Source organism: Phalacrocorax aristotelis, chromosome 1 (assembly GCF_949628215.1).
Source record: "Phalacrocorax aristotelis chromosome 1, bGulAri2.1, whole genome shotgun sequence".
Taxonomy (NCBI): Eukaryota; Metazoa; Chordata; class Aves; order Suliformes; family Phalacrocoracidae; genus Phalacrocorax; species Phalacrocorax aristotelis.
In genome coordinates this window covers 159,054,396-159,071,145 of record NC_134276.1, presented here as the reverse complement: position 1 = coordinate 159,071,145, position 16,750 = coordinate 159,054,396, and the positions used below count along the sequence as shown (strand labels likewise).

Here is a 16,750-nt window from a genome sequence, read left to right as displayed (position 1 = left end):
ATGTCAGCACAAGCACCCAAGCGTGCTTCTGCCCCAAATTGTTGCCCTTTGACCCTCGTGGCAGAGGAAAGACAGAACAGCCACCAAAACCTCCCCGGGCCCTGTGGGCAGCATCATCCCCCTGTGGCAAGCAACTGTGAGCCCTTTGGGTTCCATCAGTTGGGTCTTGGGGTACCAGCACCATGCTCTGTTTCTGTGTCAGTCCTGAGGTAGCAGGCTCCAGGTGGTACTGCCAAAATAAAAAATAATAACCCTAACTTTTTATTACCCTTTCTGTAGTTTGAGGCAGAAGGAAAAGGTAGGTTTCCTGGCTGGAGGAGCGCCCAGCCGATAAATCACCTGGTTACCCAGCTCTTGGCTTTTAAGAGTTGTAACCTGTTTGCAGTTTTAATCTTTATTAAAAAAAAAACAACCCAGAGTTTTATTTTTGTCTAATGCTTATTATTGTTGGACTATAAATTTGTGGCATTTGCAGACAATTAAGCTTTAAAATCATAGGTGGGGTGATCAGTTCCTCCACTCTTTCCCTGCCAAATCCTTAACCACTTCTTGGATGAGGAAGAAAAACGTATCACTGTAAATTATTTTTCCCCTGGAGTGTATTTTTACTGTAGCTCTTGCTAAAGGGATTTTCGCCATTCACCTCTCATAGGAGTTTTTTATCAGGCAGATACAGAAATTACTGTGACAAGCACTTTCTTCTCCATTTTGAGTATCTGTGTATTTTGAGTGTAGCCCAGAAAGGACTTTGCCTCCTTCCCAACGTAAGCCTGTACGTGCCTGCAGAGCTGGAGCTCCTTCAGGGTGGGGGGGGCTGAGCCCTGGGGTGGAGGGAAAACCTCTGCACCCATGGAAACCTCTTTGCCCAGCCTGGAACGTGGGGCTGTTCTGGCAGGAGGGTGCCTTTCGGTGCAGGCAGCACTGTGCAGGCAGTGCCGGGTGCTCTCCTCCTCAGGAACCTACAGAGCCAGTGGGCACCTCCACAGTGCAGCATTTCCCCAGGGGAGGGGTCTCACGAGGGCTGCAGCACCCGTAGGGCAGCTGGCCAGGCCACGGAGGGGACATCAGGGAAGGGAGACCCTTGCTCACAGGTGCGTGGTGTGCTGGGGACTTCGCGCTGCTCCGGAGAGGGGTTGTCCCTCCTGTACCCCCCCATCCCTCCCTGCCTCAGTCCCAGGGCTGCAGGTGACCTGGGCAAGGCCTCCACAAATCCCATGAGTTCAGGAGACACACAGGCTTCTGGCTGCTTTTCCTGCCAGACCCCGCGAGCTCTTCCATTAATGGTCAGTGGATGAGACAGAAGTTTTATCTTGATTGAGAAACATGAAGCCTTGTTTGTGAGACAAATACTCGTTTCCTTGTCTCTCAGGCAGGAATTCAAACTATTTGATGATTATCAATAGCAGCCAAAAGCACCATTGCTGTCTCCTTTCCTCCTTGTTCCTCTGGCAGAAAGTGAATCCTCTGTCACAGACCTGTTACTGGAGAGAAAAGTTCGGCATAAGGCTGAGGCATTTGGTTACATCTCCAGAGAGCAGCTTTCAGCACTCTGATCCACCACAGACTTGTCCAGCCTGTACCAAGTCATTTTGTCTTCCTATGTCTTGGTGCCTTATCTGCAAACAGGGATAAAGATGACTTCCTTTACTCTCACTTTTTACCAGTCTTTCCTATTTAAATATCAAGCTCTGATTCACGAACCATCTCCTTCTGCACCTACGGGTGGTGCTGAGGGCAGCAGTACCTCTCTGCAGAGCCCGGCCCCAGCTGTCCCGTGCTCATCACCAGCCCTGCAAGCGTGCAGCAGCCCTGTGTGCCTGTCTTCTGCAGCTTCTGGCACTGCTGGAGGGTTGGGTTCACTCCTGTCATGATCTAAACTAAAAGCAGAAGAGCTTGTAAGCTGTTCAGACGTTCAAGTAGTCACTGCAAAACTTTTCTAAGTTTTCATAGTCCTCTGGCTACAAAGCAAAGCTTCTGAGGTGGACCGTTACCATGAGTTCTGTGCCAGTGAGGTGTCTAAATTACTTTGTGCTTTGAGGATACAGAACCTAGACTTTTGTGAAGACTAAATGTGCCACCTCGCTTTTGCCACCTGCATGTGTTCATGTGCTAAGGGACAGAAGCTGAGAGAGCATCAGGTTGTTTGTGGGGATGTTTGAGTCCCAGTGTCTCTATCACAAGGAGGATGAAGGTACACAAAATCCCACTGAGTAGCTCTGTCTAGGTGCATCCTTGACTTCTCTTTGCAAGAGGAGATGGCAGCATGAGAGCAGGCTTGAACCTAGCAGACATGGACAAGAAGCATTGGGAGGGCAGCCTGGGAGACCAGAACTGTTCTCTGCAACCTGCAGCGCACCCCATGCAATTCCCAGGAGCTGACCAAGCTGCTGGGGAAAGTCACTGTCACTCAGGAAAGTGCCCTGTTGAGCATCCAGGCTGTGCTGCTGCCCAGAAAAACAGCCATGAGGTAAATAGATCAGTGAGGGAGAAATGGGAGCTCGTAGCTGACTTAGTCCTAATATTAATGCCAACTGCAGAGGCAGGGAAGTCTTCTAGGGATCTTCCCACCATAATTCCACAAGCCTGTCTCAGCAGAGACCAGTGTCACTTGGAGCAGAAGATTCAGGAAGAGGGGCTGGGGCAATCCTGGAGGATTTGAGTCCTTTATCTAGACTCTGGACATGTTATGGGTGTGAAGCCAGTTAATGAAGCTTTCAGACATCTTCAGTTCTGCCAACAGCCTGCAAAGGCTCTTGGAGGACTTCTCCTGAGTGTACCAGTGTGAGGCCAGAACTAACCCCAACTCCCTTACTTGCAAGGGTAGTGTCTAGTGTGGAGGAGTGGTGGCTGGGTTGGATGCTGAGGTTTAAAACCATAATCTGATGCAATAAAAAAACATATACTGTAAGAGAAAGTAATCCCATGGCAGCTCCTGGCAGGCTCCAGCTCCCTCTGCACAAAGGGATTAAAGCTACGCACAAGGCAACCTTAAGCAGAGAGGTTTCCACCAATGGCCTAAACCAGGTCCCTCTGGCTACGCTCCCAGTGAAGGCAGTTTTCCAGGGCAAGCTGGGGTGCCATGAGGTGGTTTTCCTCCAGCAGATTTTTTTTTTTGCTGATAAAGCTTATTTGACTCATCTAGACTCCATGCCAAAATCATCAGGGCGTTTAGTTGGGAAGGTGGGAAAGGAGGGTAGACTGGGGAAAGGGACAGTGTTTGACTGACGTTTTCAGTGGCAAACATTTCAGCAATGCATGTCAGCACATGGGGTTTTGTTTCGCTTTACTTCATGAAGGACTTCAAAAACTCTGGAGATCAAACCAAAACGCTGCACTTTGGGGAAGAAAACATTTAAGGGAGGCCTTTGGTTCCAGCAGGGAAAAAAAAAAACCCAAACAAAAACAAAACCCTTGTGGACCAACCGGAAATTATTTTCTTCTTCAGCTGCTTGTGTTTGCCAGGGAAATGAGAAATTAATATTGTGCCATAAGGAGTGAGAAGAGCCCTGAGGCCTCCCCAGCCCTGAGTCAGCTGCCGTGGAGGGCAAGAAGCCACCTCTGCCACCTCTGCAGCATGCAAGGCCCCTTGTGATGGTGTCTCCTTAGCTCTGCCCCCGTCGCCCACCGCCTGCGTCCACCTTCTTCCTGATGCAGGAGAAGGCCCAGCCTCCATGGCACTGCCGGGGATGAAAGGCTGGATTCAGTTTGTTTTGTGTTCAACCTGCATTTCACAACGCCTGGCGGACCCACCTCCCCCCTCCCCATCTTTGGTGACTCATCCAAAGAATTTTAATCTCCATGGTCTGTCTGTAGTTGTAAAATATAATACCAATGGAGCTGGGCTTTTTTATCCCGAAGCCATGAAACTGTTGTCAGAAGAAATTGATACACACTACTGAGGGGAAAAAAAGTGCTGCTGCTGGGGAGGATTTGACTCGAAGACGGCACTTCAAATGGAAATTTCCCTGTTTGAAGTGGATACATTTTTCATCTCTACGCCTTTCTTTTCTTTTACACTGCAGGAAAGAGGACTTACAGGGTCTGTTTGCGGGACGATTAGCTCCTCTTCTCTGCAGAAGGTTTCCACCACTGGGCCTCAGGTGCCCTCATCACTCACGGGAGACCTGGAGAAATGGTGGCTTGAGGTGAAGGGGCTCATGAGGCCCGGCTTGGGAAGCACCTCAGCCTCTGCCCTCCCACCCCACGTCTGCAAGCCAGGAGCCCTCCACATCTGACCAGCACTGGGCTCAGGGAATCTGCCCGCTAAACACCGAGCATATCCTAGGCACTCCAGATCAAATCACAAGGTCTCCCCCTTCCTTCAAAGACATCCAAAGTCTAAAAGAAGCAGATCAAACATGTCAATTTGAACCAAGATTAATTATACGCAACTGGAGAGGGGGGGAAGCCATTAAGGTTTATCTGCATTAACTATGCCCGTGGGGGTGTTTCTTTGCCTTTGCATGTGATGATACTTCATGACATACCAGATCTGGTTCCACCAGATCTCTGGAAAAGCCTTAGAGGCTTCAGGAAACTCTGCAAATGCGTTTCAGCAGGAGGCAGACAAGGAGAAGGGAAGTGTCGGCACCGCTTCCTCGGAGCACTGGAGCAGCCTTTGTTGAGTGGCTGGAGGCTACTTCTCAGTTCCTGGATTTCAAACAGGTATAATTATCACTTGGATAGGGTTCAGGACTCGGATGGAGCTGCCAGATCTTTCATGAGGGAGTGAGTTTGTCCCACTGAACCTAGGATTAAAAAAACAAGAAAGAACGGAGGGATATGATTTAATCATATAGGTGTTGTCTCACATCCATAATGTGCCAAGTAGCATATACTCCTAGTACTGCCTGATAGCCTGTCTTATACACACTTTCCCTTTGGAGCTTCTGTGTTGTAATATTTTTATATATATAACCTGGCTGAAATAAAGAGGTACCGGAATTTCTCTATAAAACTTATTCTCCAAAAAGCTCCATCCCAAGGAGTCTCAGAAAAAAATAGCATCTGATATTCCAGGGATCCCAGTGACTCTCCAAAGCTTTTGCGCTTTTTTACTCTGCCTTACAAACTGCCTTTCCTTAAACCTCTCCAAGTAAATTCTAAGTCCAATGGATTTCCAGTCACACTTTTCATGGTGTGGATGCCTTAAGCTTCCAGTTCTGCCAAGTTGCTTTCCTAATTGTTGCGATCAAGTCGCTGTCAATATCTAAGCATAAGCTTGTGGACTTTGTTCTCAGTATTAAAACTTAGGGCTAGCTGAAAAGAAGGGAATGCTTTCAGGACAAAAATAAAATCAAAGCTGCCTCCATTTGCAGGCATGGTTCAATATAAATACATTTTAACAGTATTTTCAATTGTATTATTTCAAAACGGAAATGGCCATCACAGTTATTTACAAAAGAAACATTGTCTTGTCTGTAAAATTTATTTCGAGTATAAAATAAAATGCATCGCCCTGATGATTCCTGGACAGAGGTTGCTGCTGCCATTGTCACTCTGGAGTAACACGTTATACTGGACACTTAGACCAGATGCCCCCCTGCCCTGCCCCATGCTCCAAGCCGCTGGTCCCTGGACCTTGGTGCCTGCTGTAGTAGGCACTCTGTGGCATTTGCCCCACAGATGCCTGTGCCCACACTTACATGCTGGACTTGATTACTAAACTCTTACTTTATGTCTTGCAGTTAAGAACACTGAAGAAAACTCACCAGTGACTTTCCTAGAGGTGTTCTTACCCTGTGCTTCTGCCATGGAAAGTCTGGCCAGAGACCCCACTTTAGGCTTCCTTCTTGGGGAAGAAAAAACCCTGAGACTGAATACGCTCTTAGTGCCACCTTCCTAGTAGGCCCACATGGATGAAACCTTGGGATCCTTTTCCAACACATCAATAGGCATCTCCTTTAACTCAGTCTAAACTGTTTGTTTCCAACCATTCCTGTCCAGCTGCTCTCTGCAAATGCCTGCTTCACATGATGCCACACTGGCTGTGTTGCTCTCACCTAATCCTCACTCTGAACAACCATCTCCCACCCAGCCACAGCTTCTGATGCCCATCACTCCACATGCACAGTAACTTTATTAGGTTTTGCGGTGAGTACTAGGTGACGAAATGACCTAAACTGTGACTTTTCACCAAAGATGCACATGTAAAATGTGCTCTTTAAGACAATGACCTCAGTAAAATTCCAGTAAAGTTTGCAGCAAATAGCCAATGTTAAAAGTTTTACCAAAAATAAATTTTAAAATGTTTAAATGCAATGTTTTTTCAATCACAAAGTAACATATTTCATTCACCTCTGATAACACTGGCCATCCCTATGACAGAGTAATTCAGCCAGTGCATGATGAAGGCGTCACTGCTGTTATTCTTGCCCTTTCAACACAAGCTCCCATAGCACATGCATATACTATTTGGCGCCCTTATGAAACATGCTCTTAGCAAAAAAACCAGCTGGTAACTTAATGAGCTTTTCAAACAGGGTACTATAAACAACATTTAATAACCTTATGCTTTACAGGCTTGTCAACATAAATGGACCCTCTGAAGATTTCATAGCACTGCAAAATGCAAAGCTGTGGAGCACACCACACATAAACAGAGGCAAATATCTTGCATTTGTACAGCATGTCACACTGACATGCTGTAGGTGCCCAGCTTTGATCTGTCCTAACAGGTCCCTTGGGATGTGCCACCACTGCTTGCATGGGGCATCATCCCTGCGAGCAGGGGTGGGTACAACATTGCCCAGCCATGTTGGGAGTGTATCGTCAGAGCCAGGAAGCAATAGTGGAACTGGGCAGGGCCTGAGCACTCATTTGGGTCTTTTTTGTGGCTTTTTGCCTGGCTTCAGTGATGGTTTGCATTAGTCAGCAGGAGGGAGCTGATGGCAAGGAGGATGCTGGTGGCATTGTTGGCATGACAACTGGCAGAGAGATCTCTTCGTCCCCACCACCCTCACTATACCTGGAATAGAATAGAATAGAATAGAATAGAATAGAATAGAATAGAATAGAATAGAATAGACGCAGATACCAGCTCTGCAATACCAGAGCTGGGTAACACGTAAGGGCAGATTTATCTATGAGCACAGGGACTCAGGCGCTTCCAGTCACACAAGGGACAAGAAGCCCAGTGAGCTCACAGCAGTGCCATGGCTGCAACCAGCTCCTGGTAAAGCGGTATAGAAGCAGCCTGGTGATATTTTCCAGTGAAATGGGGCAGGATCTACTGGTGTTCCCAGCACAGAGGCAAGAGGAGGGCCACACTGTTGTTGAAACAGAGGGAAAACCTGGGACTGAAGTAATAGGGGTTTATCACTTGGCTCCTGACAGCAGGTGGGCCGAGCTCTGTAATCATCCCCTCCACTCCCCAGCTAGAGCACAGCCTGCTCGTTACTGCTCCACACTTCAATAAGAAATACGCTTGGAGGTATTTTGCAATAATGAACAAGAAAAGACGCATGAGAAGAGATGGTAGGCAGATAAATGTGGTGTGTCTGAGGTGCAGGCAGGCAGACTCACTGTCATGCAAATGCTGTGGTCTCCTCCAATTTTGCACAATGGCTGGTGGTAAAATCATATTGCTGCTTGTTTTTTGATAGGGGTTGGGCTTTTTTTTTTTTTTTTTAATTTAAATTTTGCTTGTTAAGCAGCTCCCTGCCTGGATTCTGCAAGGAACAACCATCTGCATCAAGGGCCACACGTAGTGTGATCAGCAGAGAGGCGTTAGCAAGAAGGGATGCTAAAATCAGGCTGCTGTATGAGAATGACAGAAAATACACAGCCAGGACATGCCCCTATACCCTTGCCCCATAGCAATAGCCAGGGCTACAGGGGCAGACAGGATGGAGAAAAGGAAAATTATGGGGATTGATGGTGAATGGCAAATGTAAAGAAAGTGGGCATTATCGCTATGATATCGTTATATCCACACTCTGGAAAACACTAGCAGCAGAGAACAGCCCTTCCTATAGTCCTGATCTTGACAAAGCTTTCCATCATGTCCAGCAGAACATGCCTAGCCCACAGCTCTCTGATTCCTCTTTCTAACAGATGTGTTACTATATTGAGTTGGACATTCACACTACAGACTTTGGCCCGGTCCCCTCGCCCCCATTCACAGAGCCAGCACTCTCCCTTTCCCCTGCGATGCCCAACACAACGTCCCTGTGGTTTCCAGCATCACTCCTGACTCCTGCCATGGGCACGGAGGAGGAAAAAGGAGGAAGGGCAGTGCCAGTGGTGCAACTAATCGTTTAAGAGAGACATCTCCTGCGCTTGGCCTCCATCCATGCTCCAGGCTCCTTGACGCAGCTCTTGTCTCCTCTTACCCTCCCCACTATTCTGTTTTCCTCCTTCAGGATCAAGGCCCACCATGCAGTTCAGCCCCAGCCTGCCCCACCTCTCATTTCTGCCTTGGGACAGAGACACCAGATGCAGGCAATCATGGTCAAGCTTGTGAGGGATGCTTGAAGTGAGCAAAGACTCAAGAGGGAAAGCTCAGTCCTCCCTAAACTCATGGCACCCCTGGGCTAAAAATGCAAAGACTGTCCTCCAGGGACATGAGCGCTCCTCGCTCCCAGTGGAGGAGGATAAATATGCTCGGGGAAGGAGAAAAGCACTTTAAATGTAGAAAAACACACACGTTAGCTGGTGGTGGGGCCAGGGAGGGAGTCATGCCTCTCTCCAGCCCTGCCTATGCCCCTCTCTAAGTCCTGGTCCGCAAGAGTTGCTGCTTTGCTTGATCTCATTAACATTTCTGCTATGCAAAATCTCACAGGCTTTTTATATCTCCACAGGGTTTGCCTGCAAATATATTGTCTTTAAGACTTTTCATTTTGGTTTTTTTTTCTTCAGGAATTAATCTTCCCCCAAAATGTGTCATATCTAATTTGTTCCTTGTTTCATCCATGCAGCTGATTTGATATCAAGCAGCATGCCACACGTCAGACTCACTTTCTTTTCTCCTTCCCTCCTGCCATCCTTCCTCCTTTTCCTGTGCACAAACACCACAAAACACATGCCTGCGTTTGTACATCTGGCTTATTTAATTTATACACAGTTTATTATCGGTTTCATTCATTAAGCACCAGTGAGCTTCAACAGCTCTTGGTGTGGGGATGCACACATCACCTCCGCATGAGTGTTCCCCTGGGATAAACCCCCTGCAGCTGAGCCTGGGGCTTCTTCGGCGCTTCTTAAATCTAAAAAAGCTACATCTAGAGAGCAGCCTAATATAGCATAATGCTGGCAGTAAAGCAAATACATAAAAATACATGAAAATTCCAGTTATTTGTAACTACTTGTTCTCCTTGTGATCTCAGTGCAGATGGAAGAGATTGGTTAGGATTAGGTGCTGACGGCTGACAGCCCTGGAACACAAAAATCTGCTATACATGCCCAGAACCACACCACATCAAAATAAAATCATGGGGACAAACAAGGTGTTTTGGGAGCAGCACAGCAAATGCAGCTTGACTTAGAGTTGTGTTATACGCTCCCAAGCTTCACTGCCCACTACCTTCCCCACATTTTCAACCCTTCAGCCTCTCACAGTCCATTCATTCAGCTTCAACCCCCAAATCCAAAACTCCCTCCAAATATTCATATTTTTATCCCATGAACCCAGCAGAACAGGCAAAAGGCAGCATGTTATGCTAGTGCAAAGCATGTATGCCTGCTGATGGCTGGCTGGTGCCCATGGGCTGGCTGACCATCAAGCGGGTCAAAATGAAAAGACAATTCAGCGTTAGTTCTCCCCTCTGCAAGGACTCTAATTTGGTGTGTCTTTTTACTCTGATGGTTCCAGTGTTCATGGACTGTGTAGGAATTTCGTGTCTTCAAGACCTCTATCTCCAGTCATATCTGAAGTGAGCCAAGACGTCTCCAAAATTTTCAAGGGGGAAACTGGCAGAGAGATGTATGGATTCTCTTTTAAGGCTTCTTTTAGCCTGGCTAAAAAACATGATCCATACCAATATATCTTTTAATTTCCTGCATGTGCAAAAAAAATAGATAAAACTTGAGGTCCACAGTAACATAGACTTTACTTTTGGTGCTTCAGCAAATGCAGGTTCATTCTGAAATGACAGTGAATCCCACAAGCCTGGCTTAAAAGCTTTTGAAAAAGGGTGAGGGAACTCAGAGTGACATACAGGCTCCCTCGCTGCTCTCCACCCCTGTAACCCACGGTTTTGGGGGTATTGGCCCCTTCAGACATATCTAAAGACAGTGGTGGTAATGAATCAGAGTCTTCAGCCATGCAGCTTCACAGACGGGTGTTTTGCCCTTGACAACTTTACATGAATACACCCAGTTATGACTGGAGGTGGCTAAAAAGCAGACACACTGCCTGTTCTCTGTGTCTGCCCCAGAGGTTGTGGCCTCCAGCAGTTGGGTGGCCAGGAATCTGACCCAGTGTGAAGCACCACAGCTCATCACCCAGAGCCATAAGCCGTAAGTTGGGCTCCCTGCCTCTGCCCAATCCCTGCTTTGAAGGAAAAAAAAAAAAAAAAGGGAAATTTTATTTGCATTTTTAGACTCTCTTCCCATGTGGGTTGGCTGAAAATCAATCAGAGGTTCAGAAGTCTTTGGATACTGAACATCTCACACACAGAGCATTGTCTAAGCTTTGTTTCCATTGGAAAGCAGACAACAAAACTGCTTTGTCTTTAGCAAAAAAATGATTAAGGGCTTTGCCACCCTTCGCTCCCACCCTGCCACCACCTGCCTCTCCAGAATCCCACTCCCGCCCAACTACAGCTGGGTGCTGGGTCCCCAACCCACCAGCTAGCTGTGCCTGCTACATTAATCAGACCCCAGGGTCAGTGGAAGAATTATGCAAGGTGGATATGAGCGGGTAGGGGAAAGGATATTCTGATGACAGAAAAAGGTGGCCCTTTCACTCCACATGAGTGAGACACAAATCAACATGCTGGTTCCTATTGAGTTTCCAGGGTCTTGGCTCAGGGTACCTGAGTAATAACATTTTCAGCCACCTCTGGGGCATCTTCTGAGCAGTGCCACCTTGCCAGACTGATGTAAATTCCAAGCAAATGTTCTTGGCAGTCTGTGCTCATTTCAGTAGCGTCCCAGCCTAACCCCAGTCTGTATTTGATTCACCATTTGATCCACTATATGGAGATCCACTGAGATATGGAGAGAGAGAGGCATCTGCCTTTAGAAACACCTTCACTCCTCTAGTTTGTTCTCCCAGCCAGGGCAACTTGGAGAACTTTTCCATTGCTCTGTCAGTGGATGTATTCACAGTGAGGTAAAGAAAAGATATGTGTAAAAATAATGTCGGAAATACATGAGTGAGCATTTATAGCAGTTTTTAACCTACAAACACACCTTCAGGGTGATGGAGAATGTTGCTCACCTTGTGTTTACAGAGCTTCCAGATCTACAGCTGGACAGTCTCACAAAAGAGCTAGGTACAGATGTGGTCTTACCATTTTGCTGCTCCCCATTTGTCTAGAACAAATTTACCACTTACTCTGTAGCCATTTATCTGTACGCTGAGGGTTACTAGTGATGAGCACCCACTGAAGTTATTTATATTCGCTTAGACTCTATCTTGGAGACACTTACTAAGACCTTACTCAGCTATAGTGTTGACCTCAGCTAACTTCAGCAGGGGTCTCCCATTGGTACCACTTGAGAGTCAATATGTTTTGGATCTTGTTTTGCCTCCTTCCCAACTATGCTGGTGACAAATGTCTTCAAAGATTCTTTATTTTCATGTGGATGTTCCCTGTTCATTTATTGCAGTGAGATAAATTGGCCCTGATTGCTTTACTGTCTGAACATGACTTTTCTGTAGTACCTTCTGGTTTTCCTTGGCCATGTTATTGACACTGGGTAATATAACATGAAAGGAGTGTGGATGGGGTCTTACAAAGAAATTAGCTAAATCGCTATTAGAGGATTAAAAGCAATCCCATGGCCAAGATTACACATCTTTAAAATGCTGATAATATCAAGGAGCAAATGGATTTGTAATTTAATGGCAGAAGAGGGAAGACTTCAGATGTGTGGTTTTTTTCACATTTGATAGAAAGATTAAAGTGTTTGCATTTGGTGTTCAAGTTTGATAAAGCTGTAGCATGGTTGCCTAGGGATATCAGTGTTTGCCTTTCTTATAAATAGTAATTGCGCCACATGGAGAGAATTCTTCTGGTCAAGATTTTTATTAAAACTTTAATTCTCAGGGTGACAAGTTGGATCATTGTCTGCTTTCCAAGTCTGATAATGATACACTTTAGAAGCTTTGAAGAAAACCTTTGTCTAGACAAAAACAACTTAAGAAAGCTTTTGAAATGTAGCATTCACTTGAAACCTTTGTTGATGTCTTTAGGAACCACTGATCCATATTTGGGAAATCTTGAGCTGTTTTCTACTTCCGTATGGTAAAAGTGTGCAAGATGTTTGCATGATAACAGGAACTGTTGTCCTAAGGAGCATGGTTCAACCTGGGACAGATTTTTCCCACAGAAAGAATTTCCTTTTCATCCAGAAATTAATTTTCCTTTAAAATTAAATGAAGCTACATTTGACATTCCAGCTTTTGCATTTTCAGCATTGAGATTGGACTGGGAGGTACTTTAAGGACATCTCCACAGCTGTTAAAGATGTATAATCTAAAAAAAAGTTGCTACCATTTTATTGAAATATAGACTTTTAACCAGTCTCCTTGACTTGAGGTCCAGAGGCCTTTTCCAGAATATTATTTCACAAAATACAGGTTTGGTTCTGACTGCAGAGTATTAAGGATATGTAACAAATAAACCAGTCCCATCTGGGCATGTAGCAGATCTCTCACATGGGAAGAGAGACCCTACAGTGGCGACGGCCAAACACAGGCCCAGGATGTGATGCTCTCTACTTGGTTACACTCCAGTTGAGGAACATCCCATGTGACACGAAGCTGAAAGAGGGCAAAGGCACGACCCAATCCACTTCTCCAGCCAGCCTAACTAGCTGATCATGGAGAAGGTGGCAAGCCACACCGTCTCTCTGGGATTTGGAAATCAGAGGATTATGGCTTCTGAATATACCTCTGTGACAACCATCTGACCAAAAAATTTATTTTGGAGCATTATCTGATGCCTCCTGCCCAGGAAGTATCAGTGGTAATTTTTATTTTTAGTGGTTTAGTTTGATTTGGCTATTTACTGTGATTATATGTATATTAACTGCTTTTCATCTTCAGACTGCTTTACAAACAACTATATATTTCACAGAATTTGTCTTAGGTACTCTGAGGAAGTGTATGTTTTTCATAGATAACAAAGATTTAATCTCTGCTTTGAGGGAGAAACGCAATTCAGGCTTACTGACAAGAGTTACCAGCAGCACTACTGTATTTCCAGAAATCTCAAAACTGAGGCAGAGACGTTGAATCTCTTGTCAGAGACTGCAAAGGGAAGGAAAAAAGCGAAAAAATAATCAATCCCAATGAGACATTCAGACCACTACCTTGCCCTTCTCCCTTTTCTTGGATAACAAATATTAACGCTTATGCACTCAAAACTGAGTGCTTCAGCTCTGGATCCTTAGAACTGTCCAGGTAACTAGACTTCTACCTTTTCAGTCTGGGAAAGAGACCCTGCAGAAGTAACAGCCCTTAGGAAAACAAAATAGTAATTAGAGAAGGAAGCTGGCTACCATACAAAGAATAAAGAATGAAGCCTGTGACTGCCATGGATGTTTTTAGCAGCGCTGCTTCAATACAGTCAAACTGAGTGAACAGTTTGCAGCAAGTTATTTGGACAACTCATTTAGGCTTCTTACATTTCTGAGCTCTGTGATTTGCCTAAATGTGTTTATTTTTCAAGGTTATTGGCTGTAAATTAAGAAAAATAATTGGGTTCAGAGCTCCAGCACTAGCTAGACCCAGATGTGGACTGGAAGTACTTGAAGGCAGGCACCCAATAGCTAAAAGTGTATAAATGTTCCGAGTAGTATTCTAGAAATCAGTATTTTTATTCCAAATGATTTTGATTAGATGCCCACAGAACAAACCGTCTCCTTATCTAGATTTAAGAATATAGATTTGAAATTTATTTTCATGGGTAGCAGTTCATATTTACTTCCTTATTCTTTCCTGAAAAGTCATTACTCCTGCGAACAGTGCTGTCCCATTTGTTAGCAACTGAAAATGAAAAAAAAAAACACAGCCAGGATTAATTAAATTTTTTATTTAAATGAAATATACGGACACATTTTGAGGTATTTGGTCAGTATTTGTTCTTATTTATACACAAGTATTTTTTCGGCTGTTAAGTCAGCATATCATGAAGACAAGACAAAAAGATTCAAAACCATTTCACCAACGTGAGGCCAAAAAAACAAAAGTTTGAAAGATCTGTTGAAAGTGCATGGGTTAGAAGGAGTTTACCCATGTTCAGAATGGGATTTAAGCACATACCTAAATGTTATGTAAATCTGGCTTTTGAGAAAGGAAGATTTTTGAGCAATTTGGAGAAAAATTCTCATTTTAATTAGACATGGTCCAAATTAAACTTATTTCATAGATTTTGAGATATTAATTTTAAAAGGTGCATTCTTTGAAAAAGTAACACAATATCCTCAGCAAAAGGATAAATACCTACATTTCCATGCAGATGTAAACTGATATATTTAATGATATCCTTTTTGTACACACCAGTACCTAACCACTACAGGAACATATTTCTAAGCATACGATCTCTGACCTGTCAAAAAGACACAATCAAGACTATTTTGTCCACAAGCTCAATTTTCAGAAAAGAAAGAAAAAGGCTGGCAACATTTTTTTCAGTACCATGAGTGGAGCTTTGCTTTTGAAGGTGCTGCAGTCTTACAGAAACCTGTTTCCTTCTTCCTAGCATTTATTAGAATGAAAGTGTTAGATTTTCTTTCCCTGAAAATTATCCTTCGAATAATCACCAAATAGCCAGTGCCCAATGTATGAGTTGCTTCTTTCACTTTAGAAGATTCCGTAAAAGAAATTCATTCCCAAATATAGCCTTATTTATACTAAAAATTTGTCTTTTCAGAAATAGAAGTATTTCTGTGAGTTTTCTAAAAATTTTAGGGAAAGACATTTTATCTAAATCTTATCTTTCCCAGTCCATGTGTTTGCAATCTAGTGCATCTCAGGTTAGCAGTCAGGAAAAACAGACAATAAAACTTACAGGAGGAAGCAGGAGAAAGGGGAGAGGGATTTCCTGAAATAGGTTTTTCTGGTTTTGCTGTCTCATTGAGTGAAAGGCAAAAGAAAATAGATGAAAAGAATAAAAGCTGAATGAAAACTAGAATACAAAAGTTGCTTCATTTTTAACAATCCAAATAAAGTTTAGTAACATAGCTGAAGCAACCTCAGAGATAACTGTTTCCTTAGCTTCAGATTTTGTACAATCAACATTTAAAGTCCTTTGACAGATTGAAAATACCTTTTTTTTCCCCCTAGCTGTTTTCCCTTTTCCTGGTATTCATTTTCAACTGCAGAAAAATCCCCAGGGTTTTAGATTTGGTTTTCAACCGAGCTTGAAGGTTTCTGTCTCCAGAGAGGCTGTTTCCTAGCTGCCTGTCTCCTCAAATTCACTGTAGGGGGATGAAGCTGAAGAGGTTTTAGACTCTCCATCACTGTTGCACTCCCGTGGGGGACCAGGACTTCGAGCTTCTGCGAGCTCCTTGGCAGAGAGCGTTTCCTTACTGTTAGACCCTAAGGGATGGCAGTCCAGCAAGCTTTGCAGGTGTTTGATGTAGCTTATTGCTGCTCTCAGGGTCTCCACTTTGCTGAGGCGCTTGTCAGCAAATTCCTTAGGCAGGTGCTCTCTCAGGCGTGTGTAGCCCTCATTCACACAGCGCACCCTCTGCCTTTCCCTCTCGTTCCTCTTTCGAATGAACGCAGGCTCAAACGAATAGTCATAGACACCCACGTAGCCAGGGAATGGGATGTAGGAGATGCGACCTGCATGCCCACTGTAGGCTTGCTCCCAGTAAGATGGGTCCAGATGGAAGGGAACCCCAAAGGACTCTCTCAGGGGCACCCCATGGGGATGCACATGGGTGTTAGTCAGGGACATAGCTCCTGGAAATGCAATCCTGTTCAGTAGTCCGTCATCATCTTTATTGATGTCCATGCTTCTTTTTTTTCCTCACCAGTGGAATGTCAGTTCCTGAATTTGGCTTCCAAATCTTCTATCAGTCCAAGCAAGGAGGAAACATTTGTATAGGTACTCTGCCCCGCAGGCTGCAATTTCCTCCTCCTGCGGCGTATAAAAATTCAGATCTCAAAGCACTGCTAACAACTCATGAGGTCCACTCTGTGCCTGGAAATCAGCTCGAAGTCTTGTTGTTTTTATAGATGCAGGATGCCAGCTAATTTACAGACAGGTTTTGAGGACCATCACTCCACACTTTAAACCCTTCTTTTCCTCTGATCTTCATATTTCAAAAGATAATAAGACGGTTCCTGTGTATTCCTTTTCTCTCCACTTGAAATTATGACCATAAGAGCTAATGCCAAACATAAATAATCTTCCAGGCTCGAAACACTTCTCATGTATTGTAATCCACAATATCGTTTGATATAATTGTCTCCAAAAGATGGGTAATTTGCAAAGTTTACAGGGATCTTCAAAGTTCTGGCAGAACTCCTCCCTTTCAGGAACCAAGGATCTTCTGTCATCTGAAAACTACCCAAAGGCTTTTCACAATGAAATCCAAAAGACAACTGCAAGCTTTGTTGTTTTGGCTG

At 44.5% G+C, this 16,750-nt stretch overlaps 1 protein-coding gene across 1 annotated transcript; it reads right to left on the bottom strand.

The window, feature by feature from the left end:
- Positions 1 to 14,101: 14,101 nt before the first annotated feature.
- Positions 14,102 to 16,750, bottom strand: ASCL4 (achaete-scute family bHLH transcription factor 4). Its single transcript, XM_075084132.1, has one exon. It carries the CDS (start codon positions 16,131 to 16,133, stop codon positions 15,567 to 15,569), a length of 567 nt encoding a protein of 188 aa, XP_074940233.1. The 5' UTR covers positions 16,134 to 16,750; the 3' UTR covers positions 14,102 to 15,566.